Here is a 26,916-nt window from a genome sequence, read left to right on the forward strand (position 1 = left end):
GCTTGCTCCCACCCAAGGTCCTTCTCAGCAGAGCTGAAAAAAAGAAAAGCTGGCTAGCCAGTCAGACCACAGACTGTACTGGTGCTGGGTTATTCCATCCCAGGTGCAAAATTATTTTTGTCCAAAGCTCATACAGTTCTTGTTGATGCAGTCTTTCAGCCTGTCAAAGTCTGCATGGTGGCTCTTCCCTCCCACCTCTGTCTTCTAGTTTGGTGCCATATGCAAACCTAGGAGCATCACTCACTTCTGTCATCCAGAGCACTTCTAAAGACATTGAATAGAATCTGACATTGGATCAACTGCTGAAGAAATCCCCTCTTAAGCAGCTGCTACTTTGCCTTCAAACCATTAACCAGCACCTTTTGAGCCAGGCATTCTGTCAGGTTTTCTACACCCATCTTGTGGTCCATCTGTTCTGTCTGTGTTTTACCAGCTTGTCTACATGGATGCTTTGGGAGATCATATCAAACTAAAATTAGGGTAGATGATGTCCACAGCTCTCCCTCATCTGCTGAGCAAATTGTTTCATTGTGCAAGGCACTCAGGTTGGTCGAATGTGATTTACCCTTGATAAATCTAATTACTTTCTTGTCCTTCACATGCCTGTAATAACTTTCACGACAACCTTTGCCATCATTTTCCTTGGGACTGAAGAGTTTATATCCCACTTGCTGTTGTTAGTACAACTTACCCATATAAACCCTTTTTTATCTCTGAATGTGTTTCTGTAAAAGAAGGTACTATACTAGTGTGAGAGGGATTTTTTTAAGGTTTGGGGGTTTTTCCCAGGAATTTGCATGCATTTTTATTTTCAGTGTAGTAATTGTCTAACTATGGGACTAAATAGCTTCTTGTGATAATTTATTATGTATCTATCTGTCTAAATACACATCTAAATTAAATTGTCCTTACAATAAACAGGATACCACTGTGTTTATAGTATTTTATATATATTTGCAGGTAATTGCATACAACTCAGAAGGGAAAAGCAGTCCAAGTGAAACAGTGGAATACGTTACTTGTCCAGACAAACCTGGAGTACCTTCAAAACCCACGGTGAAAGGAAAAATTCATGCACAGAGTTTTAAAATAATCTGGGGTAAGAATGTTGTCCAGCTCTGTTTACAGTATGTCTTCTGTATTTTATATATATAAAATATTTTATATATATTTGTATATAGAAGGTGAGGTTTTACTTCAGTAACACTTCAGTCAACTGAGCCATTACAATCCATTTTCATGGAATTAAGAAAAATACTGATTCAAAATTGTAAGACATTTTAAGAAATTATGTGGGAAAAATGATATACTAACTGTAATAGGGACTGTTATTGCAGGGGACTGCAATAATTACAAAAAAAAAAGCATTAATTGGTGCATTAAGAAGTTCTGTTTCTCCAGCACAAAAAGTGGATGACATTCTGGGTTTTTATTGAAAGAGAAGATCAAAGTTCAACACATCTTTTCAAAGTGTTTGGTTTTGATGGATAAGTGATTTGTTTGCTAAGGATCTTGAGAAACTTTTCCTTAGGCTCAGGGGTTTTTAGCCTTACGCTGTAAAATAGGAGAAGGTTAAACAGTACTGTGTGATGCAGTACTTTAGCAGAAAATCAGTTTAAAAGTTTATTTATTATCACTTCTTACCTATTTTCATTTAATAGTGCATTTAATTCTTTAATATAATAATAAGAAAGTTACTTGTAGAGTATAAGTAGTACTCAGGAGGTCCAGTCTTGCATCTTTCCAGACTGCTTTTCTACATCAGAATCTGATACTCTGATACTCTGATCTCTTATGGATGATATAATGTATGAAGTTACTACAAATACCTGATTTGTAAATCAAAAGCTACCTAAAATGTCTATTTATATATAAAACCTTTAATAGTCATTATGTTGAACAATAATACTTTTTTTTGTGTGATAATTAATCTGATAACTTTATCTTTCATTTGGAGTAATTCGATACCTTCCAACCAAACAAGTGCTATGTGCCATACAATAAGTCTCATTTTATTTAGCAGGTGTGATATGAAATGTAACCCTTGCCTAAGAGCCAACATCATTTCATCCAGCATGTACATAATGTGATGTTTTGTCAGGAGTACTCTTCTGTGTTGAAGTATCATGCTGTCTTCATATTTGTTCAAAATGTTGTTTTTCCACATTATTTTAATTTTGCTTATTTTAAGTCATCTTTGAAAAACAGTATTAGGATTATATGTCAAAGAAAGGTCTGTAGGTTCATATCTTGTACATGAATATTGTACCAGGGAGGATAGTGCACTCAATTTCTAGTGATGTATTAGAAGTTTAAGAGAGAAATTTTCAGTGTAGAACTCCTGACTGCTGATCCCAAAATATTTAGGGTTTTGAAATTCTGTCTAAATAATTTTGAAATATTCTTATGTACAAATCAGTATGATAATCTTTTCCTGTCTGCAGTCCAAATTACAGGACCATTAGGGTCTGAGTCCCTGAATCCATAATCAGGCTGCCTTCTGCAGCACTTGAGACTGAAATGTTTGCTGTGGCATCTCCCAGGTGCCATTCACTTGTCACTCTTCATCTGCAGAGTAAACAGTAGGGTTGTGAGCTGGCAGCTTCACATAGCAGAGACTTGGAGTGATTTGCCACTGCCCTGAGCCTAGGATGCTGTCTGTGTAAATAAGCACCCGTCTCCAGTTGGCTGTTGATTTTTGCCTTTTGTAAATCCTTCCCAAAAGCTACAAAAGCATTTAATTTATTGGAATATTGCTGGTTTTTATAGATCCACCAAAAGACAGTGGAGGAGCAGCAATAAATACATATGTTGTGGAAATGTCTGAAGGCTTAAATGGTAAGTATTAGGAGCATATGTTGGCATTCAGCTGTGGGGGTTTTTTCCTGTCTGTGTGCGCCTGTGAGAAGAACAAAATGTGTATTATGACAGGAAAAGGTATTGCCAGGGACTGCCATCAAAAAAAATAGAGGCATATTGATGCTTGTGTACAAGTTCCTTTTCTCTGGTTTAGAAAGAAGATGCCACAAAATTCTGTGTCAAAAAAGATGCTTCTTGATTAACTTATTAATTAAGTGTATTCTCTTTTGGAAATGAAATGAGAAATTTTAGACATTTTAGGGCAAGAAGACAGGGACGTGTAGCTTTGTCTGTATGACAGATGAAAGAAAAACTAGTGCTCTATTTGTCACTATTAAAGGAGAACAATGAGGCAGCTGGGATAACTGGTTTTGCTATTTGCCATTCTGTCCTTCCACACAGGAAGGAAATTAACAGTATTTCTAAACTGGACATAAAGCCATCTTGCATATTTAAAAATCTAGACCTCGTATGTAACCTTTTTAAGTTCAAGAACAGAGTTACATTGAGAATGAAAGTTTATACTTCTCCAGTGCTGTGTCAGATTGAGACAAAGCACTGTCCTCAGATGTGATGGGAGCCCTCTCAGGGCTCTCACCTGTGGTTCTTTTGATACTTATTCTATCCTTTCCTTACTCCTTACTCCGTCACGTGTCCACACTAAGTCACTTTTGGAATGATGCATCCAAGCCTTTTGTGCATATTTAGTGAGCTAAATGTAGTGTATTACCTTTTGTTCTCAGTCTTCTAAATTCTGTGATGTATTGAGTTGTTGGAGACTTAATTAAAAGTCCCAGGTTCCCTGCTTAATCTCTTAAAAGAGAGAGAGACTGCAAAAGAGTTTCTGATTTAAGAATAGCAAATGAAATCAGTATTTCAGATGCTGCTGGGCCATTAAGAAATACAGGAACAAACTTTATCAGTTGTAAACTGTAGTTACAGCCTGCAAAATGATGTTATAATTAGAAGTTTCTTTTCCATGGAAAATACTGCTTTTGTATCTTTCCCATTTATTCAGTTATGATGTTGAATGTGTTTGCTGGCCCAGGAATAATTATTTCATTAAAAATAAATTATCTTCTAGTTAAGGTGAATACCAAAGGAAGCTATTTCACTTCAACAGATTTACCTAGGAAACTCTTTATGAAATTATTGGATCTTCCAGGAAACTCAAAGCAAGTCTTAATTTCTTTTCCTATAAACATCAGGCACACATTTATTTAGTGAAGCTCGGATACCTGCTGTGGCTGGTACTGAAGTGGGGCAAATTACACCTTGGTTCATTGCACACTTATTTCTAACTTTCAGGAAACAAATGGGACACAATATATAGCGGAGCTGCCAGGGAACATGTGTGTGACCGGCTAAATCCTGGCTCTTCCTATCGGTTACGTGTATATTGCGTTGGAGAAGGAGGACAAAGCACGGTAATAGGAGCTAATGTTTTTATTAAATAAAATTTCTTTCTCTTTAAGAAAATCTGGTCCAGTAGATAGATTTAAGCAAATATTGTGCAGAAGTGTCTAACAAAATAGCCATAATTAGAACCTCAAAGAAGTTCCAGTATTGATGCCCAGTATTTCAAATTTCTGCTCATTTCTTAAAGAAATAAATGTGAATATTCTTTTCTGATACTGCATTTGGTTTAACATGATTTTTCTTATTTACAGAAACGTACTATGTCTTTTCCTCTGTGATACATTAATAGAATGTCATTTATTAAGGCCTAACCCAATGTAGCAGTGTAAGCAGGGCACTGGAACAGGCTGCTCAGGGAAGTGGTCACAGCACCAATTATGACAGAGTTCAGGAAGCATTTGGACAATGCTCTCTCACATGGTGTGGATCTTGGGGTTGTCTTGTGCAGGGCCAAGAGATGGTCTTCCATGATCCTTGTGTATCCCGTCCAACTCAGGAGATTTTGTCATTCTGTGAATTTAATGTTTTCCCTGTGGTCAGTGGAGTACCTAGTCTGAGTAGCCAAGTCAGCCCAGCAAGCAAGGGAGGAAGTCTCCACTTAGGCTTTACAGGGTTGTGCCCTGTAGTCTCTTCCCATGCTGTCTCAAGCACAATTAAAATATTTACATTGCCCTAGTTTTCAATATTCCCAAACAATTTGCTGTGCCATACTATGCACATTACATACACACACACTTGCACTGTCACTTCTGTGGTGAAATTCAGCTGCCAGTGCCAAAATGTTGTGCTGTATTCCTCTCCCTTCTCAGCACCAAGTGTAAGAAGCCAGCCCTGGCTCTCTACAGCCCAACTCTATTACTTGAATAAACATTAAGAACCAAAGAGAAAATAACTTTCAGAAAGTCCTGATACTTTCTGAAGGTGTCAGAAATCAACAGAAGAACAGTAAAGAAAGATGTAATTAACTCCTCTATCGCTTGTCATGGACATGTGCCTCCTGAGAAACATTCTGGTTTTTAAGTAGCATCAGTTGTTCAGTGCAACAATACATTTCAAAGGAATTGAAAACCAGCAGAACTTCAGATCCACTCGTTCTTGAACATAGGCAGAAAGCAGTTGTGAAAAGGGGCTCTGAGGTGCATTTCTTTTGTAAACTTAAAGACTTACCAACTTTGTTCTGTATCACACTGCAACCAATAACCCCTCATCGTCTCTGCTCGTTTCTGTCTGCATTCAGAATAGCCAATGCCATCTGCTGTATGTTGTTATGCTATGCATTTTTGCCCAGATTTCAAATCAGAGGGGAAAGCTTGTTGCACATTAAGTATTACTAAGCAATGAGAAAAGTAACATCTCAAATTTTTTTAAATCTCTTCTGATTGAATTTTCTGCCCACTTTTGCTTTCTGAGAGGTTCTTGTACAGAGAGTATGCAACCCTTAGAGTAAGGGTTTAGAGCTCATTAAACTGGAGTTTATGGAAAAGAGAATGAGTTTACATTGAACAAGTCAAGCATCTATACTAGGTTTGTACTGATAATTAATCACTGTTTTCAGTTTTACCCCTTGCATGTGTGCCAAAACACAAAAGCAGAAGCTGATTTTGCATATTGCATAATTAGTGTAGCATGTTTTATTTAGCTATTATGAAAAATACACCAGATCGTTTAAGCATCTTCATGTATTTGAAGATGTGCTTCAGAAAAGGGAAGATCCTGTTTCTGGGTCAGTATTTGCCTTTACTTGTGGCATAATTGATAGTGCTTGTTTTGGCCGAGACGGCTTTGTTAATCTGTCTTTCCTTTGTAGGCATCTGATTCTTTACTGGTGCAGACACCAGCAGTGGTTCCTGGTCCATGCCAGCCTCCAAGGCTACAGGGTAGACCAAGAGCAAGAGAAATTCAGCTGCGTTGGGGTAATTCTATTACAAGTGTTAGTGATTGTAAGGGATCCAAATGTGTTAAGTGTTAAAATTAAATAAGTTTTTCTTTTTTCCTTATTTTTAGGACCACCCCAGGTAGATGGTGGTTCACCTATTACCTGTTATAGTCTGGAAATGTTTCAGACAGAAACTGATGAACACAGAGAGGTTTACCAAGGCTCTGATGTTGAATGCACAGTCGGCAGCCTTCTTCCAGGGAGGATGTACAACTTCAGACTGCGAGCAGCTAACAAGGCTGGGGTAAGGAGGCAGTCTGAAATGAAATTAGTTCCAGGGACTGCAATCACTATTAAGGATCTTTCCTTTCAAAAGAAGCATTTAACAGTAATTTTAAAATCAGATTTCCTAATGTAGAGTTATTTGAGTCACATAGCTTATTGTTGTGTGGGAACAGACAGTTACACATCAGTTTATAATGAAGGGGATTTTTAGATGAAGGGAAGAGAAAATAGATAATTATGTCTCTTATCTGAATAACAGCACTGGGAAATTATTAGGAAATGCTAAGTACTTTATTAAAGCACTGTTATAACTTTATAGTGTTCTCATGTGAAATCAGGTAACAAATTATTTTCTATATACAGCTTTGTAAATTGATTGACCTTCATTTTTACAGCTGTTGGTGTTCTAGAACACAACAGTGTTTCCTGACTCTCTCAATTTTTATATTTAGTTTAGCTTCTGAGTACATGTTCTGTCAAATACAAGACTATTCTCCCTCTTTGGAATACTAAATGTGTTTAAATCAATAGTTGCTATAGAACAAGCTTTATTTAATTATGTACCCAAAGTCCCAATTTAAAGGCAGAGAGGCAGGGCTGCTTACATTGATCAATAATGTTCTCTTCATAAAAAACTATCAGGACAAGTTGATACTGTTTGTGGAGAGGTCTGGAGCTTAAAGCTTTAAAGCATTGTCCTGACTTTTATCCTTCCCCCCACAAGAATGGTCTATAGCCCAGCAGTTTTTGAATCTTTTATTTCTTTTAGATAGATATAAAAAGGCAGTTACAAGTTGTTTAATATTCCAGTGCAGCCATCGTGTAACTTCAAAATAAGGCTTTGGATAGCGCTTCCCTGTTTTGCCCAAGAGTTTGAAGTGCCAAATTTATTCACATTGCATTTGCTGTAGTAAAGAAGAATCTTGCAGCTTTTCTGGAGAATAGTCACATACTGAAATAAATCCTGAATCCACAGTCCACAGAAATATATTTTATAAACACGTAATACAAAGTTTCAGGCTGTTGTTGTACATCCCTACTATGGTAAACTGTTATTTAAAAAGTAGTAATTTTGTTTTTACAATGTAGTTGTATCAACTGTCTTCTTAATAGTTTGGACCTTACTCAGAAAAATGTGAAATAACTACAGCACCTGGACCACCAGATCAGTGCAAGCCCCCTCAAGTGGCATGCAGGTCTGCTGCATGTGCTCAGGTGTCATGGGAGGTAAGAATGCCATGTTACTTCTATTCTAACATGATTGTCTTCTACATTTTTAAGCTCAGCTTTAAAACTTAATACTGTACTGTAATCCTATTTGTAAGCATGGGATTACCTTATCCAACACTTGATAGGTAAAGCCTTAGTCATTCATCATACCATTACACGGCAGCTGTAAGTTGGTAGCCTGCAGGTACTTGAGATCTTATTGTGTTCTTTTGTTTAAGAGTTTTGCCACAACTACTGCTCTGCATTTCTGAGTGATGCAGTCTCTTCTTAAAATTTTTCTTTAATGTAGTTATATTTCCTCAGAGAGAATCTATCCACGTAATACAACAGATGATTGTGCATTTGTTGGTTTTATAACCTGATTTAATTTTATATAATTACATCAGTAATAATGTAGCAAAAGCCTCACAGACTTCCTATAAACCCATAGTGTTTAGATGTCTGATAAAAAAATGCAATAGATAAAAATTAAGCTTGTAAAAAGAAAGATTCTATCTGGGAATATTGTTTAAACACAACTTTTCAGCTGCTTGAGATGGAGTGAAATATCTGAGTTACAGAATTGTACAGAAAAAAAAAGATTAAACTATTTTACCTGGAAGGTAGTGTTCATGCTTCCTACTGCATATGTCAGAGGAGCACTTCTTAAATATCTACAAGGCAAAGCCTTTTGAAAAACACCTCTTACAACATTCAGGTAGGATTAATTTGAGTGATGTTAAATGTCTGCTTTATAGAATCACACAGTAATTAAAGTACAAGTAGACCTCCAGATGTTATTTAGTTCAACCTTCTGTTCAAATTGGAGGTAACTTCAGGTTTAGGTCAAGTTTCTCAGGGCCTTGCCCAGTGAAGTTTTATTTATCTCCAAGGATGAAGATGTTGCAGCCTGGTAGAGGTGTCTGGGTAAACTCTTGTGCTGTAGGATTTTGTTTATGTCTAGTCAAAATACCCTTTAATGCAAGTCACAACTCTTTTCTTGTCACTGTGCCACCTTCAAGAAAAATTTGTCGTCATCTCTGTACCCTCCCGATAAGTAATTTAAAGGCAGCAGTAGGATCTCCCCTCAGCCTTATCATCTTGCTATCAAATAAGCAACACACAACTTTTTTGTTGTGTGTTGCAATCTCCTTTTGGGGAACTCAAGACAGGACATGGTACTGGAGATGCAGCCGCACAAGTGTTGAGTAGGGGAGCATCATTACTCCTTTTAGTCTTCTTGCTTCTCATGTGCTAATACAGCCAGTATGTAGTTTGACTTCATCAAATACACACCTTCTTTTTTGGTAAGGTTGCTCCTCAGTCTGTACTCTTTTATCCCAGCTCCAGGACTATGCGTTTACCACTGTATTCTTGGAACTTCTTGAAGTTTGTATCAGATTCCAATTGTGGAAATAACTCTGGTGGCCATACCCCTCAGCCTATCAAATGCCTCCCCCAATTTTTTGTCATCCCTGCACTTGTTGGCTTGGATTCCCTTACTTTTGTTAAGGTGAACTCCATTACATCTACAGCAGCAACAGCAGTAACACTGAGAAAGTATTGCATCTTCCCTGACTGTGGGAGAGCCATCCACAGCTGCATTAGTCCTCTCACCAAACACATCTCATTGTAAAGGAGAGAAGGGAAGGGGGTCCTTTTTAGTCACAAATCAAGAAGACCAAACGTTATTCTTTGAAATGCTGTTTGTTTTCAGTCACTTAACTTCACATGGCCTAATGCTGAAAGTACCTAATACTTCTCTTTCAAAAGAAGGGTAAAGGAAAACATGCTTTGGAGCAATTATCTGCACCCTGGTGTGATTGCTGTCTTGGAATATTTACTACAAAAGCATGTCAGCATTTTTCTTCTGTTTTCTTCACAATCTAAGAAATTGTTTTGCTTTTTGGTTGACTTTATTACTTCATTGACTGCTGATACCTTTCTGTAGTCTCATATCTTAGTCTGGCACTGGAACACGTGATTTTAGCTGTACTTCAAATTGTTATTTCTAAAGGGTATTAAAATCATACAACTCTCAAAATTGGGAGGCTAAATTTGGATTCCTAGGGTAGGTAGTGAGGAAAAACAGGCTCCTTGAGCAGGCATTTCAGTCCAGCTCTGTCTTGTTACTTACATGTCTCTCCCATTTGCTTCACAACTCTATCTTAGGAGAAGACAGAGTGCACAGTTTTCTGCTTCCCACTGTGCTCACAACCTAGTTTCCATGCACAAGAGCCATGATGTGCTCCAAAGGAGGAGTCCTTTAATCTGTAAGATAAAGACACTGTCACCAGTGTGCTTTCACATATTGTGATCCCTGCGCTAGAGACCCAGCCAGGGCAAACTCTCATACCCTCTCAGGACGACCATCTCTTACCATTGACTGTTGAGGCTCCAAATGCCATATGCTAAATGGTATCTGTATTTAAGCAACTGAAATCACAATTACTTTGTAAAGAGTAGTCTCTGCAACAATAAATAACGGTTTTGAAGTATAGGTGATCCAAGGCCAGTATTGTATTCTGATTTATTTGTATTGTACTGATTTAAAAATCAGCAAAGAAATGGGAGTGTAACATTCCTCTGAAAAAAAATAGATGTGGTTTGATTGACTTTTTCGGGTTTTGGTGGTTTTTTTAAATTTAAATTTTTTATTTTAATTTAAACTTCTAACTATTTATATCCATTTTAAAGGTTCCAGTAAGTAATGGAGCTGATGTCACGGAGTATCGACTGGAGTGGGGTGGCGTGGAAGGATGCATGCAGATCTCCTATTGTGGGCCTGGGCTCAACTGTGAAGTGAAAGGCCTTTTGCCTGCCACTATATACTATTGTAGGGTTCAGGTAAAGATGTAAAATTATTGTTAGTGAAATCAGGAAACAGGAATTGACCCTGCCATAAAAACATGGTCTACTTTGGATTTACAGGCAGTGAATGTTGCAGGTGCAGGCCCTTTCAGTGAAGTAGTGGCATGTATGACTCCAGCCTCTGTACCTGCAGTTGTGACCTGTCTTCGTGGACTAAGTGAAGATGAAGTTGAAAGTCCACACTATTCTCCTTCCACATGCCTTGCTATAAGCTGGGAAGAACCTTGTGACCATGGATCTGAAATCCTTGGCTACAGCATAGACTTTGGAGATAAGCAGCCAATTACTGTTGGGAAGGATCTGACCTATTTTATAGATGGCTTACAGCCAGATACTACCTACAGGTATGCCATGCACAGCTATGTGACAGCCTACTGTTTCTTCCATAAGAGCAGATGCATTGTTTGTTTGTTTTCCTTTTACTTTTTTATTGCCTGCATTATTACTCTGAGACAACCATTAGTACTGCATAGCCATGGAGCAAAACGAAGCTTTGTAATGATGATCATCATAAACTGTGCTACTTTTATTTTCTTTCAAGAATGATTTATTTTAGTTTGTTTATTGTAATAGTGTTGTATCTGTCTGGCTAATGTGTGAGGTTAACTGAATTCACATAAGGTATTCAGATTGATAACTGTTTTTTGGACCGGTTGCTTCATAGATGGCCTCTGGGGTGTTTGACAAGAAAAAATCAATCCAAGGAAAGACCTTGTCCAGTCTGATCGGTCCCACGGAGGTCAGAATTTAAGCCCACTCTGATTTCAGTGTAGTTAGGATATCATCTGGCTGTGCAGTTTTCTGAATCCTTAATTACTTTTTTAATGCTTTACATAAGACCACAATGTTTCTGTGTGTCTTATAATTATTTAACAATAATGCTGGCAATCTGAAGAACTGTTGCTCTCTGTGTCAATGGACTGAAAAAAGAGAAGCTTCTATTGTAGTACTTCTGTACTTCTACCCACAGAAGTGGTTTTGGTTTTTTTTTTTAGAATACACTGTCAACTCTGTGCAAATGAAAAATTACATATATTAACCTTAGTTCTGGGCTGTAATAAATTAGCATAATGTTAAATATTACTGTAGCAAAGGAGAAATATTTATTCTTGAGCCTGTGCACACATTTGCATTTCCACATTTTGCAGCTGTGTGGTTAATTGTTTCGGAATTTAATTACTGTGATTACTTTTTTCCAGTTACCTAGACACTATTTTGGACAAGCAAATGTTAGTCTGCAAAATGAAATTAGACACACTTTGTTCTCTGTGGGTACCTGTGAAATATGTTTTCTGTTGTATAAGTTTTCTGTTGTATAAGTATTTTAATTTTTACTTGTAAACCAAATGCCAGCGTTGTTTTCCATGGTGTCTTAAAAAAAAAAAAAAAATTATCCCTGAATATCAAATTTTACAAACGCCCCAGCTATGTGTCCTTTGACTTCTTTTGGTTTTTCCCTCTCATTTTCCAGGTAGATCCAAAATTCAAAATTTGTGTTTGCAGGTGCCCAGAGATGTGTTAATGGTGGAAACAGCAAGACAGCTGGCTGGGCATTATCACTTTATTTTCACATGAATAGGATCTGTTCCAGAAAGTCCATAAAAATTTCTGTTAGTCATCCTTGAACTCACCTGATGTAACACTCAAAGATATGATTTCCCCTCTTTGGGGATGGGTTTTTTACCTTCCCTCATCTCTCCAATGTGATATCAGAAACTTTGGTAGAAGGACTGCAGGGTCAGGAAGATGGACCACTCTTGAAGTAGCTGATAGAGCATTTGCATCTTTTCAGTAACATGAATTTATCTGAATATTTTTAATCAATCCAACTCCTTAAAATGTGGTAAGGAAAGTGATGCTCTGCATATTCATGACAGTCTATCAAAGCATATTCTCTCTTTATTGTGAATGATGGAAATGACCAGGGTTTTTTTTAGAATCTAATTTCTAATTAATTTATTCTCTCTTTTTCCAAATATTAGAGTACGAATTCAAGCCCTGAACAGTCTTGGAGCAGGTCCTTTCAGCCACACCATAAAGCTGAAAACAAAGCCTCTCCCACCGGATCCACCTCGCCTGGAATGTGCTGCATACAGTTCTCAGACTCTCAAACTGAAGTGGGGAGAGGGAACTGCAAAAGTATTAACTGACTCCATTCAGTACCACCTTCAAATGGAGGATAAGAACGGAAGGTTGGTTTTGGCATCGCTTTAATCTGCCCTGTATCGCTGTGGTCTGATGCTTGGGAGATGGCAGCAAAGGGCAGAATTCCATATGCTTTGCTGAATTTACAACAGACATAGGAGGTCGTCTCATCTGGCAAGGCAAGAAGGGCTCTGGTGTTCTGTACTGGGAAGTACAATATTTAAAACTTCATTGTTTTTTATTTACAGTTACCCATGAAGAGTTCAATGCAATGTTTTGTACCAGCACACTTTTCTCTCTCACTTTTGGTTAAATACTTTGTCAAAGTAGCAAGTCCAATTAGTGTTGTGGATTTTATATACTTAATATTGGAAGGGGTGAATTCTTTACTCTCTGTTGCCTTATATGCAATTATTTTAGTGGAAAATAGTAGAGATTATTATTTAAGAGATCCCTTGTCTCATGTTAAATCAGTCTAAGCTGAGATGGTACAGCAAGTACCCTTGCTTAAATGGTAAAGTGAGCAGTACTGCTACACTGTGTACCACGTTTGAGTCTCTGAGTAGCTTTAGCTTGACAGTGAAACAAAAGAGATCTACTAGGTGAAATTGCTGTGCTGTAAGAAAAAAAATAGACTCTTACCTGGAAAGAAATTCATTGCCATTACTAAAGACGAGGTCATGTGCAGGCACCATCTGTTTTAAATTTAAAAGAAAAGAAAAAGTCTAAGGAGATGACAACCCCTGCAGGAAGAGAGAAATTTGTGCTGTGTCCTGGGGATACCAAAACTGAAAATCAAACAAGAGCTGCCAAGATCAGTTTGTGAAAGAATTACAACAGGAGAATGGCCAGTGTACAGAACTCTCAGAAAGGGACTTGGTGTGCAGTACAAGTGTGACTCTGGCCTCCTGTGCAGGTCTGGGTGGGCCCATCTCCAGCAATGATGTACAAGAGCAGTTGTATCCATGGCACTTTTTTCAGGTGTTGGAGTTTTTAGGTGGGAGAGTTACAAAGGAGCAAAAAGCTAAAATCTAGTTATCTAAAAATTTTGAAAAGCTAAAGATGTTGGAGGAGTAGATGACCAAGAAAAAAACAATATATACAGCTCATTGGAGAGACACAACTGCTGTCCTTTGCCATTGTTTCAAGTGCAGAACGGTTTCTTAAAATGGACCATTTTTGGTAAGAGAGAATCTGTAGTATTCTTCATGCACGAGATTTTTATTTCAAAGACAGGAGAAATAAAAGCTTGGCCCTGGAAAATGAGCTTATTGTTTTATAGTAGCCAGAACCCTATTTAACTCTGAAATAAACATTTCTGGGCTTTTCATTAGATTCTGGGAAATTATGGGAACAGATTTCAATACAATACAGTAGCTATTTGAGAAGTCCTTTTCTGTGTTCAAAATAAGCTACTCATTCCATTTTCAGGTTTGTATCCTTATACAGAGGACCATGTCATACATATAAAGTTCAAAGGCTCAGTGAGTCTACATCATACAAATTTTGTATTCAGGCATGTAATGAAGCTGGTGAAGGTCCCCTTTCTCAAGAATATGTTTTCACTACTCCCAAATCCGTTCCAGCTGCCTTGAAAGGTAAAGGTTCTTCTTTTTTTCATTTGGGGGGCTGGGAGGATAGCAAGTTGATTTTGGTATTATGTTGTATTTGGAGTATTGAGAATGCTAAGCCCTTTTCCAAGCACAGGTAGGGATAGTGGGTGAATGCTCCTTTCATGTAATTGCCTAAAATATTTACTCCAAAAATTAAAGAGTCAGGGTTTATGCATTCTTTGACATAAGAAGGTTTGTACTTAGAATCCCTGCTTACTACAAGAGAGTGACCGGGCTGTTACAGCAAGTTGGGGTGAAAACACTTCCTTGCATGTTTAGAATAATTTTAAGCGTTGCAGCCTTCTTTTTTTTTTTTTTTTTACATGATGCACACTTATGGTCACCAAATTTCCCTTGCTTTCTCTTGAATGATAACTGAACTAGCAGTAGAGACCTATGTGAATTGTTAGTTGTTGCTCCAGAAAACTCTGGAGGAAGAATAGATTTGATTCTGAATCTTGTGTTTCTCTGAGACAAAATAGCAGGTAGAATATAGAATTTTATGGGTCACTAGAATATAACATTACACAATGATGAAAGCAGAGCTAGCTGTCACCTTTGTGCTTACTTCCTTCAGCACCAAGGATAGAGAGAATAAATGATCACGCTTGTGAAATCACATGGGAGGTTCTGCAGCCCATGAAGGGTGATCCAGTTATCTACTGTCTTCAGGTCATGGTGGGAAAAGACTCGGAATTCAAACAGGTATGATGTGTTTAAGTTATTGTATTTTTCTTCAATTACTATTTGTGATAACAAGTTCAGTAAAATTAGTTTACTAAAGATTGTGTTCCAGTACATTTTTAGTCACCATGCTAACTTTCTGTTACTAAATAATATAAGGTAGTATCTCTTAAAGCCATCATCACATAGAAAGGAGATTTAATTCTAATTAATTAATTCTAATTTAATACTACAAATTCTGCAGTAAGTTCCAGCCTCTCTGGGTTACACTGATGTTTACAACTGTTGACATCTCAAGTGGTGAGGAAGTCATCCATTAATGGGAACAACTGACAAAAAGAAACCTTTCACCCAATGGTACATAATTGAGACTGAGGAGAAAAGGAGCAAAGGGTTCTCTTTTCACTAAGACCTGTTTGAAGGCAGTAAACAATATTATAAAAGTGTTGATTTTGTTCAAGTCATACTTTTTTGCAGAGAACTTCAGAGGAAAGCCCTCTACTTAGGCAATATAGACATTCAGTTGTAGGAATTTTTTTAATGTAATTCAGTGATTAGGTTTTCACCATAGGACCATTTCAGCAGCAGGGCATGCTGTAACTACAAAGGTTGAGCTGTTTCCTACCATTTCCCTGCCAAAATTTCAGTCTCCTCTCCTTCTTCTCCCTGATGCGTTGTCCAGATTGTTAATGTCATGGCTTCTTCCATGCCAGAGTGAAAATAAGTTAGTAATCTGCTGTATGAGCTATATACATCAGTCTAAGATCTTCGAGACATTAGGAAGCAACCATATAAATACCCCAGCAAATACATTTGAGGGAAAAGCAACTTCTGGCAAGGCACTGAGGACAAGCAGCTGAGGGCAGTAACCCCTGCCAGCTGGCATAGCAGTAGCTGGAGTAGGATGTGTGTCAGTGGCCTGTTTGCTCACTACCAAACACATGATCCAAATTAGCAGAATTTTGAGGAAGCTGCACTTCCGATGACCTGCCTCAGAAAGAAAAGTCTCTAGGTTGTAGATTCCAGTAAAGGACAGCAAGAGCTCTTCAAACAGCAGAATTGGAAGAGATTTCCTCCTTTCATTGAATGGTCAGTGGCTTACATTTGTGAAATACTGTCTAACAGTATGGTAACTGTAGGGAAAGGTCTTGCATGATGTGATATTTCTGTATCCTGTTACCAGGTAAATAAAGGAAATCCAAATATTGGGAGGTAGGGTGAGGGGTTTTAAGAGAGAAATCAAATTGTACTGTGCTACCCACATAATGGCTCAGTACCTATTGATGTACCTGTAACTGTGCCTACATGAGTTTTTATTGGCTTTCACAGGACCTTTATGTAGCTGCAGATTTATTTAATTTGAGAAACCAGCATTTAGATTTCACTGAATTAGGCACTCCATGCTGAAGAGTTGTAAACTCATGTTAACCAGCCAACTGAGACACCTTTGGAGAACACCCTCATAAGTCATATCTGTCTTGGGAATATGATGAAATTAAGAATCACTGAGAGGATTCCTTGCAGCTTTCCTGATACAGTGTTTATTGGGATAAATTATAATATTTTAAATACACGATAACTTAACTACAACAAACTATGTTGGATTGTATTAGGCTTATTGAATTAGGTTTATACAGAGTTAACTGCCTAAAATCACATGATAATGATATTGTATATTACATCTAATTATAAGGGGTCAGTAAAACACCTTAACACTGGGGTTTCTGACAGAGTTTATTTAGTGTGTACTCATCATTCCATAAAAGCAAATGTAGTTCTTGTGTTTCACTAAAAGGACTGGAGAGTTTATCTGGCATTTAAATTGCATGTTTAATTTGCTTCTTGCACGGGTGAAAACACTGGTGAGTTGTCATCAACCATACTGAGATAAATATGCATATAGGACTTTTTACTTGATGTATCTGTTTTGGTTTTCCTTCACTGCCAGATCTATAAGGGTCCAGACTGGTCATTCCGATACACAGGCCTTCAGCTGAACTGTGAATACCGTTTCCGCGCATGTGCCATTCGACAGTGCCAAGAGACCACAGGTCACCAGGACCTGGTAGGCCCCTACAGCGCACCAGTGCTATTCATCTCTCAGAGGACTGAACCACTGGCAAGCACCAACAAGGACACTGTGCAAACCACAAGGACACAATGGTCACAGAGTGACCAAGTGTGTGCTGCTGTCATCCTTGCACTTTTTGCTATCTTTTCCATTCTGATTGCTGTTATCATTCAGTACTTCGTCATAAAGTGAAGAAAAGAGATCTATTTTATAATGCTGCCCATTACATTTTACTTTCTCATAATCTAAAAGTAATTCTGTTCTCTTGCTTTTACAAAAACAGGCATTTAGCACCGGCATTGAGACTGATGCAAACTTTTCAGCCACTTTAAAACACTTAGTCATAGGTATAGGCTGACACGTTATTAAAATGCAAGCCACAGAAATATAATCTTTTCTTTATATGCCTTCTTGCAGTACAAACTCGATATGGGGCAGGCACACAGTGTTTAATGAAAAGGGTTTGACCATTAAACACGAGTGTAAAGATGATTTCCTGGCCCACACTTCTAAGAGTTGCTACCATAACAGGGAAGAATGTGTAAATCGCATTTAAAACTTACACTAACAAACTTGTGCTGTATACAATATTAATCTGATGCTGTGAAAGCAATTTAGCGCTGTATTTCTACCTCCTCATTTGTCTTAATTATTTGGGAAGCAGGATTTATGCTGAAAAACAGAAGGGGCTTTTCTCAGGCAGCAAATAATAAATTCGATGGAAGAGCATGCATGAAGGAAGCTTCTTATCTGATAAATGTGGAGTTCTTCACTGCAAGTAGATGTTTCCGAAAGACTACAAGGAGATGGCACAAGTGGTTTATCTTACCCCCAGGATTTGATGTTTACTTACAAAAATGCCTCTTTTACTTCTGAATATAGAAGGGAGGGTGTGAGAGAACTTCTTAGACTTATTATTTAAATTGCAAAACACATTTCTGAAGCTGACCTTTGACTGGATGCAGTTTATACCAATGTCTGTACCCTCTGATTTTGGCTAGTTAATAGATTTTTGAGATAAAATTCATTATTGAATTTTTGCTGTTTCCCCAACATTCACTTGCCATATCCACCAGAAACAAGCACTGCCTTTGTTTATTTGTTTTCTTTCTTTCCTTTTTTTTACTTTCTTTCTTTCTTTCTTTTCTTTGGGGCACCAAATCAGAAGACGAAGTGTAGTAATTTGCACCAGAAAACTTAAAGCTGCTTTTTTCTTGAGATCCTAATGTTTAATGTAATGTCTCTTTGGATACTGTACCAAATTGTTGATTGCATGTAGTTAATGTTGCATTAGAGCACTTTGCAATGGCATAACTCATCAATGTTTTGTGAGCTTGCATTTGTGAGTTCTTGAATGACCAGACTGAACTTTAACAAGTATCCCATTGAACATCTTGCTAGATGTCAATGACTGCCAGTGACACAAAGCTTGTAGTGAAACTTATCTTTAAAAAAAAAAATCCTTGTCTCATCACACTTATGTTATTTGTTATACACTTTGTAATTAGCTATTTTTAATTTATTTGAGTTACAAGATAGTGGATCATTAATGGCTTCTAGTTGTGTTCAGTTTAGCATTTTTAATGGTATTAAACACTTCTGTCAGTCTTAATAATAATAAAAAAGGAACCTCTGTCTTGTGCTTTGAAGATCTCTGAAGAATTTCTCTTATATTAGAACGGGCATGTATTGTAATTGTTTATACGTCCAACGATCTGTGCTGTAGAATAATGTTGTTGAGTTCCATTTTTAAAGAAAAAAAAAAAAGAAATGGCAAAGAACTAGGCCTCCACGTGGCGAGAATGATCTGTCTTTAAAATGTACTGTATGTTTACATTTTATTTCGAATTTGTCGTTTGTACTTATAGGCTGATACCTTCCCACAGGATACCACGATAACTGATGTTTTCTAGAACCTTCTTAAAAGTGCCATGTTTGGCAGTGCAAATGAGGTTGCGTGTCACAGCCCAGAGATTTCCTACGGTTGAATGTCTAAAATGGTAAGATTTGTTACTGCAGGTAACCTGCAGTGACCTACGTTTTTCATAGTAAAATTCAAATGAGCTCCTATTTTTGATAGTCATTTAATAGTGTATTTGCCATTTGAGCCTCAGTGCATATTACTGCATTGACGACAGTTTTTAATGTAATCTTAATTTTACCTCATATACTGTACATTCCAAAAATAAATAAATAAAAGAAAAAGAGAAGCTCTAAAGTTTTTAAAACTCTATAGATACACTACCAAACATATCACTTTACGGTTGTACAACGTCAGGCTCCATGAAGACGAATCTGTATAGTCTGATAGAAAATACATAAAACGATGTAGCAAAGTACCTTTAAGAGTCTGTGGACAATAAAAGTACCTTCTTTTTCGCTGCTGGTGGTCAGTCCTATGCGCGCTCCGCCGCCGCCCCTCTCCCATCCCTCCTTCCCTCCCTCCCTGCCTGCCGGGACCGCGGGGCGGGGCGGGGGCGCGGTACCTGCGGGCGGCGGGAGTCCCAGCGGGGGCGGGGACGCGGCCAGGGCAAGGAGAGGCGCTGCCCAGGGCGCAGCGCGTCCCCGGCGGGATGCGGGGTGGCGGCGGGAACGGCAGCGAGGGCGAGCCGTGGCCGTGGCCGTGGCCACCCTGCGACGAGCGACTGTGCCTGGCGGTGCCCCTGTGGGTGCTCGTTCCCATCACAGCCATCTGCCTGGGGCTCTTCGTGCTCGGCGTGGCGGGCAACGTCCTCACGGTGCTGGTCATCCGCAGCTACCGCGACATGAAGACCACCACCAACCTCTACCTGGGCAGCATGGCCGTCTCAGACCTGCTCATCCTCCTGGGGCTGCCCTTCGACCTCTACCGCCTCTGGCGCTCCCGGCCCTGGATTTTCGGGCAGCTGCTGTGCCGCCTCTCCCACTACCTCAGTGAGGGCTGCACCTACTGCACTCTCCTCCACATCACCGCCCTCACCGTGGAGCGCTACCTCGCCATCTGCTTCCCCCTCAAGGCCAAGGTGGTCGTCACCAAGCGCCGGGTGAAGGCCATCGTCGGCGTCCTCTGGGCCTTCGCCTTCCTCTCTGCCAGCCCCTTCTTCTTCCTGGTCGGCGTGGAGCAGCCCGACAACCACACCGACTTCAGCCGCGAGTGCAAGCCCACCCCGCAAGCCTTGGAGTCCGGCCTGCTGGCCACCATGTTCTGGGTCACCACCTGCTACTTCGTCCTGCCCGTCATCTGCCTCAGCGTCCTCTACGGCTTCATCGGCCGGGAGCTGTGGCGGAGCAACACCCGCCTGCGGGGCCCCGGCTCGGTCCTCCGGGAGAAGGGGCACCGCCAGACAGTCAAGATCTTGGGTGAGTCCCTCTGCCATTTCCCCCGGGCTATGGCTGGGGCTAGGACCGGGGCTACGGGGCCGTGTCTGGGGTTAGAACCAGGGCTGAAGCACCTGCAGCTCCCGAGCAGGATAGGGAATAGGATAGGGGGACATCTCGGCCATGGTGCTGAGCCCACCAGTGCTCCCGGGAACTGCCACGGCAGGGATTTCGCTCCCTCACAACTGAGGCTTCACTCGTGTAGGATTGCACATCCAGCAGCACGACTGCCTTCTGTAGAAATACCCTTTTTCTAAACTTTACCAGCCAGAACTGAGTACAGGGTAGTCTGCAACTTCAGTAAAACTGTAACATCAGTAGTCCCTTCCAGTGGGCAGCAACACCTCTGCACAAAAATTTCTGCTTCTGAAAAATAAGTTTGATTTCCTTAGTGGTCATTTGTAGCTCTCCTAGGAGTAAATCAATGCATTGTTTGCGCAAGGGGACTGAAAAAAAAAAACTTAACCCCTATGAGCTGTTTGAAGACAACTCATATAATACCAAAACACTTCCCACAGATGTAGGATGCTGTTCCTTTTTAGTTTATTTTTTTAGTCATATATTAACCCAGCATCAGGCTCTGGAAGGATAGAGATCACAGTCTGCTCTGGAGCTTTAAAGTTTGTAAGCAGTGACCAATCTGAAGGGAGGGAGGAAAGGAAGGGAAAGGAATGAAAAAAATCCAACTAAGCAGCATAAAAACAAATTAAAAAAATGTTATTTTTTTCTTTATACCTTTAGTGCACTTTTTACATGCTACACAGGAGACTTCTTTTACCAAGGATCAGCTAGTAAATCAAGAGTCAGGTAACCAGCTGGATGGAAGTAGTGTATGACAAAGGAAAAGAACTAATAAGCCTGAGAAAATTTTTGCTGACTTAATCGAGGAAGGTATTTACATTGAAGCAGGCATAAGATTTTCCAACAGAAACACCCATATCCGTGATCTCCTTAGAACCCACTGAACCAGACCAATGCTCCCTTATCTCAAAGAGCCAGGAGCAATGTGTTTGTGGTGTATTTCAGATGTAAACTTTCTTTGGCTATAGCCCTTTTTTTTTAATCTCTGAGAAACACAGACAATGCTCCATAAATTATTGTTTTACTTACATGCATTTATAAACAAAAATAGTTAAAAATATGGATACAGTAATGCACTTATTTAATTGTTCTTCATCTGCTCCTGCTGTGTTGCTATTGCAAGAGTGATTGTATTTGTTTGCATTGTGCTAAAATGCAATGCAAGCCCCATGAGAACAGCTGAAGTGACTCAGGCTAGAGATCCATCTAGTAAAATATGTCTCCAGCAGTAGTTGTCTGGGGATATGTGTTGGAGCTTCAATGGAAAAAAAAAAAAATTAATAGCCCAGCTACCCTGTAAGGTCTTTACATTAGATCCCATCCCACCACAATAGCGCAAATTATGTAGGAGCTTGGGTGACCAACTTGCAGCCCTGGTCTTTTTCAGTGATGTGAACATGTTAAACAACTCTGCAGCAAATGGAGCTGCTGTGGAGCTTCCTCAAAAACACCTCTTCTTATTCTGAGTTTTGTTTTCATATCACATATGTGGCATTACAGACATTGCCGAGAGGGATCTCTGTTGTGCCTGCTGTTATATGGATGTTATGCCACTGTTGGTTGTTTACATTTTGCTCAGCAAACTCATCTCACTGTTAAGCTTAAGATTTTACCAGTTACCTTTTAATCCAAAGACTAACAGTCAGACTTGATGCTATTCCCATTTTCATGGTTTTCCAACAATTCGCTGCCATTATTTCTACATATCATTTGTATCAATTAGAAGAACCTGCAAAATCAGCCGCATAAAATTTAGTTTACTGTACGGTTGAAAAGTTAACTCACTCCTTAACTGCCGCATATGTTATTTTGTCTTATAGCTGTGGTGGTTCTGGCCTTTGTAATTTGCTGGTTGCCTTTCCACATTGGCAGGATCATATTTATAAACACCCGAGACATGAGGACGATGCTGTTCTCCCAGTACTTTAACATATTTGCTCTGCAGCTTTTCTACCTGAGTGCAACCATCAACCCTGTCCTCTACAACCTCATGTCAAAGAAGTACAGGGCAGCAGCCTACAAGCTGCTGTTGCCACGCCGAGCTGCAGAAAGGGCTTTCACAGTAACAAAAGATGCTAGTGGCTACACAGAGACCAGCGCCAGCACAAGGAACGAGTACACCACCAGCTTCTGAGACTGCAGCCTGCACTTTTTTCCGGCATTCTTGCCTCAGGAAGGAAACTTCCTTTTTGCAGGAGAGTTGTAAAAGGATGGACATTTGTTAGGGCTTGTGGTATTTCGTAATTGTTTCTATTTTGGAATGTACAGGTATTTTGGAATACCTGTATTTTTGTTAACGGAGCAAGCGGGCACCATAAAGTAGGTGCAACTTGTTCAGCTCGTGAGAGATGAGGAACAGTAAATTGCCAGTAAAACCGTGGTTTTACTTTATACATGTTGTTCGTTGCGTATCTTCTGTGCAATTTATAATATTTTCTAAAAATCATAACATCAAGGTCTGCAAAGGAGCACTTCTTGGATTTAGTAGTGGGTAAAATTCCCAGACTGCCTTTGCCATTTTAAATCGGTTTTCTTATAAACGAGATTTTGCAAAACACCGTCTCTCATGGAGACAGACACCAAAAAAAAATCGCCCTCCAACTTAAACAGCCTTGGAAGAAGAGGTATATGTTTTTACTACCTGGTCTCGTAATCATGAAGGGGACTTTCCTGGGCAATTTCAGTAACTCTTCCCTTAGGAAAGCATCTGCAGTGCACAGCAGCCTCTGGGTTTAATCCTTTTGGCCTGCCCCATGTGATCAAATAAAGTCTCTTATTTATATGCTAGCAGCCAGTTCTCTGTATTTGTAAAAGTTTAGATATTCCAGATCATTTCTTTGTGATAGATGTGTAGTGTATGGCAGATGTTAGTGGTATGTGTCCACTGTGTCCCGTTGTGTACTGCGTGTGCAAATAATATGCCAAGTTAACCCATCTCGCCACAAACGAGACCTGTCACCAAACATGCTGGACTACACTCAGGACTTACTGCTGTGTAACACTGCACTGCAAGTCGAGAGCCAACCCACTAATTCTACTCCAGAAGATTTTAAATGCAAACTTCAGCTGTACAATTTAGGAAGGAGGCTCGTCGTGAGAAAAAGCTAGAAGGAGCTGCAACACTGATTTCTCCAGAGGATCGTTGCATCTATGAATTTTACCTGTTACCTTCCTGGCTATAGTGATGTAAATCTGGACCAGAATCCATGAAGCAGGACTGTGCTTACAGAAGCATGACTGTGGTATGTCAACACTTGCCCTTGGTTCTCTGTTAATTCCTCTTCCTTTTAGGTAGTTGTAGAAAGTGATGCAGTCCCCCCTGAGCCTCCTTTTCTCCAGGCTAAACAATTCCAGCCCCCTCAGCCATTCCTCATATGACTTACTGTCTAGACCCTTCCCCAGCTTCACTGCCCTTCTCTCCATTGAGGTGCTCCAGCATCTCAATGTCCTTCCTGAACTGAGGGGCCCAGAACTGGACACAGTACACAAGGTGTGTCCTCACCAGTGCCAAGTACGAGGGAACACTGCCCTGGTCCTGCTGGCCACACTATTGCTGATACAAGCCAGGATGCCATTGGCCTTCTTGGCCACCTGGGCACACTGCTGGCTCATGTACAGCTGCTGTCAACCACCACCCACAACTCCTTTTCCACTGGGCCACTTTCCAGCCACTCTTCTTCCAGCCTGTAGCGCTGGGCTATGATATATGATCACGGGGTTGTTGTGGCCCAAGTGCAGGACCCAGCACTTGGGCTACTGAGCCTCATATAACTGGCCTTAGCCCACCAATCCAGCCTGTCTAGATCAATTCAACAGAATTCAATAGCTATCTCAGAGATCTCAAGAGGGCAGAATTGAACCCAAGCCTTTTCCGGGTTTTAAAAATATGACCGGTTCTCCAAACAATCTGTAACTCTGAGTCACTGAATAAAAAAAAAAATCTAAAGACAGAAAAAGTCTCCTATCTCACTGAATGCACATTAAGCTTTCTTTTTCTTCTTGTCGGCTTCATACTGGTGGAGAGCAGTTGTCTGCAGGGCTTGGGTTGGTTTGCTCTTGCTGCAGGATGTCATTAAAATGTTATAAAAGAACAGCTATTATTTTGTGGGTTTTTTTAGATAAGTTATTATTAACAGTATTCTTTGTAAATGTATGTAGGCCAAGGGGGGAAAAAAAGCTTTATCACATTAATATGTGGACATGGAGCTGCTTCTGCATGCCTGTGGTGTCCTGATAATGGCTTTCCTTTATCAATAGTTACTAAATTGCGCTACGAGGTAAAGAAAAACTTGCCTGGCAGAAATTTCCCCGAAAGCAATTGCATAGGTACCGTGAGCACAAGATGTGAGTGGGAGAAGGGAGGGAAATGCCCTGGTGGGTTGCTGCCCTGAACCCCCCTTTTCTAGGGTGCACTCCCTTCTGCAGAGAGCCCTGGCGCTGCTCTGCTCTCTGCATGTGCTGGGTGTCCGGGGCAGGTCCCTCACAGTCGGGACCGGGCTCACTCATCGCTGACTGCTTGTGGGGTGACAGTGTTCCTGCAGGGAGCTTCAGGCTTGGGCTGCTCCTGCCTGGCCTCAGACACCACAGCAGCAAGCCTCTGCTCCCAGTGGCAGACTCCGTGGAAATGATCTGGTTTTCCGGGAAAGTCATTTGTATCTCTGTTATAAATATCCTCTTTGCCTGCTTAGTAGAGTAATGCAGGCAGCAAACTACACTTGTGAGATTGTGGTGCCTTTTTGTTAATGCTCTCTATCCACCAGAACAAATGCTTAGGAAATAGATGAAGTTTGGGGTATTTCCTCAGAATTAACCAGGCCTGGCACTGCTGTCTCTGGTGGTCGGTACTCAATTGTGTAAGGAGGCATGTTGTAAATAAAAAAAAAAAAAAAATAGCACTTATTTATTCCCAGGAACTCTGTGTCCAGGTGCAGCCAGGCTATCCTTAGTGTCAATACCATGCAGGCTATAAAATACAAGGGAAAATGGACTAGAGGTGCAGAGCAACTGTGACAGGCAGAGAGAAAGAAATCATAATTTTAAAAAGAGAGAAAAGGGGGGGTGGGGGGTGTGTAAAAGAAAAGCACAAATAACGAATGATAAAAAGGAAAGGATGGCAAGATGGTCTGGTTTTTAAAGAGGTACAAGCTTAGTTACATTGACAATCACAGGAAAGAAAATCGGTGATTTGATAGAGACCACGACTGACCCTGGAGACTTGTTGTACTTATGAAGGCATGAAACCACAATTAACCAACTGAAGTTTGGAAGGTACCTAAACCCATTCATTCTTAAACATGTGAACAGGTTGTACTTAACAGAGTGGAAAGCAAGCCCTCCCAGGAACCGTAGCCTAAACCCACAACTTTAAAACCCCAGCGGTGGGATGGCACTGGGGAATGCTCCTGACGTCCCATCGGCTTCGGTGCCACAGGGACCCCGCAGTCTCGGGCACTGCTTGCTGATTGCCTGCCCCGGACAGAAGGCAGACAGGCAGGGAAGGCAGGAAGGCAAGGGAAAGGCGAGGCGAGGAGGGAGGGGAAGGGAGGGGAGAGAGCTTAAGGGCAAGTTGAGAAAAGACCAGGAAAATCCATGGAAACCCTTTTCTGGGAGGGAGGTGACATCTGCAAAATCTTACTAGTTTGATGCAGACACATGAAGCTTGTGAAAGCTTTACAGTCTAAACAGTTGTGACAGAGAAAGAAGACTGATAGCCTCTGAAAAACAGATCATTAGTATGGGATCTACCCATGGCTGCCTGTGCATCCAGTCTCCTGTGAGCCTGCGCTGAAGCTGCTGCAACTGCTTAATAAATTTATCAATACCTGGTTTTAAGTCAGTAGCTTGTCACATCTGTTAGGCTGTCCCTCTAATCAGGCATAAACAAAACTGCTGGAGTTATTTGGAAAACATATTTGCGTATTGTGTGGATTTCAGCCAAGTGTTTCTGCTGGTACAATCCAGGTTTGTTCTAACAATAGTCAAAAGGGAAACAGCAAAAGCAGCAGCCACTGCAATGGGCAATGCTGGTGCAAATGTCAGAAAGTCACTCCCCATCACTCTTCTTATTTCCTATCTGATTTTCATATTCATTAGCCAGTTGTACGTGGTGTATGTAACTCTGCAATAAACATGGAATATAATATGCCCTGGCTGTGACGTAATTTCATTTTTCACCATTTCACTTACCATGACTCTAAATCAAATATATATTATATTGTCTATATTAGACAATAGTTATTTGATATCTATTCTAAAAATTGAATTTCTGTTCTAAAATAAACATGGAAAACTAGTTATTTCTTACTGTAAGAACCAATATTTCTCTCTTCTGTTTAATCAGATATAGCCTGATCTGCATGTGTTGATCCTCATAAGGGAGTCAAAGCACCTCTCATGCCCAGTAAGTTGACACTTCACGGTTTATTACTTATTTCCCATCAACAAAA

General features: G+C 40.0%; 2 protein-coding genes and 1 long non-coding RNA gene across 11 annotated transcripts in view; 2 read left to right on the forward strand and 1 right to left on the reverse strand.

The window, feature by feature from the left end:
• Window positions 1-19,235, forward strand: part of FNDC3A (fibronectin type III domain containing 3A) — a 117,629-nt gene extending 98,394 nt beyond the window's left edge. For 5 of the 9 annotated variants that reach the window (XM_017815051.1, XM_017815050.1, XM_017815052.1 and 2 more), the window contains 12 exons: window positions 961-1,099; window positions 2,770-2,838; window positions 4,168-4,286; window positions 6,086-6,191; window positions 6,283-6,458; window positions 7,553-7,666; window positions 10,346-10,495; window positions 10,580-10,863; window positions 12,502-12,711; window positions 14,096-14,262; window positions 14,855-14,982; window positions 16,910-17,230. In XM_017815051.1, the coding sequence (XP_017670540.1) occupies window positions 961-1,099; window positions 2,770-2,838; window positions 4,168-4,286; window positions 6,086-6,191; window positions 6,283-6,458; window positions 7,553-7,666; window positions 10,346-10,495; window positions 10,580-10,863; window positions 12,502-12,711; window positions 14,096-14,262; window positions 14,855-14,982; window positions 16,910-17,224 (1,977 nt within the window). In that variant the 3' untranslated portion in view covers window positions 17,225-17,230. Of the gene's footprint in view, window positions 1-960; window positions 1,100-2,769; window positions 2,839-4,167; window positions 4,287-6,085; window positions 6,192-6,282; window positions 6,459-7,552; window positions 7,667-10,345; window positions 10,496-10,579; window positions 10,864-12,501; window positions 12,712-14,095; window positions 14,263-14,854; window positions 14,983-16,909 lie in introns of all 9 variants that reach the window. The other 4 variants (XM_017815048.1, XM_017815057.1, XM_017815055.1 and 1 more) reach the window with 1 other exon arrangement.
• LOC108497446 lies at window positions 7,654-19,446 on the reverse strand. Its single transcript, XR_001874834.1, has 3 exons — window positions 19,373-19,446; window positions 13,307-13,359; window positions 7,654-9,919 (listed from the first exon to the last, which is right to left on the reverse strand). It is a non-coding gene; the product is annotated as an uncharacterized LOC108497446 (long non-coding RNA).
• A 159-nt stretch (window positions 19,447-19,605) lies between these two features.
• On the forward strand, window positions 19,606-23,819 carry MLNR (motilin receptor). Its single transcript, XM_017814987.1, has 2 exons — window positions 19,606-20,371; window positions 22,291-23,819. Exons 1-2 carry the CDS (start codon window positions 19,606-19,608, stop codon window positions 22,602-22,604), a joined length of 1,080 nt encoding a protein of 359 aa, XP_017670476.1. The 3' UTR covers window positions 22,605-23,819.
• Window positions 23,820-26,916: the final 3,097 nt, after the last annotated feature.

Source organism: Lepidothrix coronata, unplaced genomic scaffold (genome assembly GCF_001604755.1).
Source record: "Lepidothrix coronata isolate B3197 unplaced genomic scaffold, Lepidothrix_coronata-1.0 Scaffold48, whole genome shotgun sequence".
Classification (NCBI taxonomy): Eukaryota; Metazoa; Chordata; class Aves; order Passeriformes; family Pipridae; genus Lepidothrix; species Lepidothrix coronata.

Coding starts and splice junctions, on each gene's coding strand:
- MLNR (XM_017814987.1), top strand. CDS start 19,606: ATGCGGGGTGGCGGCGGGAACGGCAGCGAGGGCGAGCCGTGGCCGTGG. Junction 20,372..22,290: donor CCAGACAGTCAAGATCTTGG/GTGAGTCCCTCT, acceptor TTTGTCTTATAG/CTGTGGTGGTTCTGGCCTTT.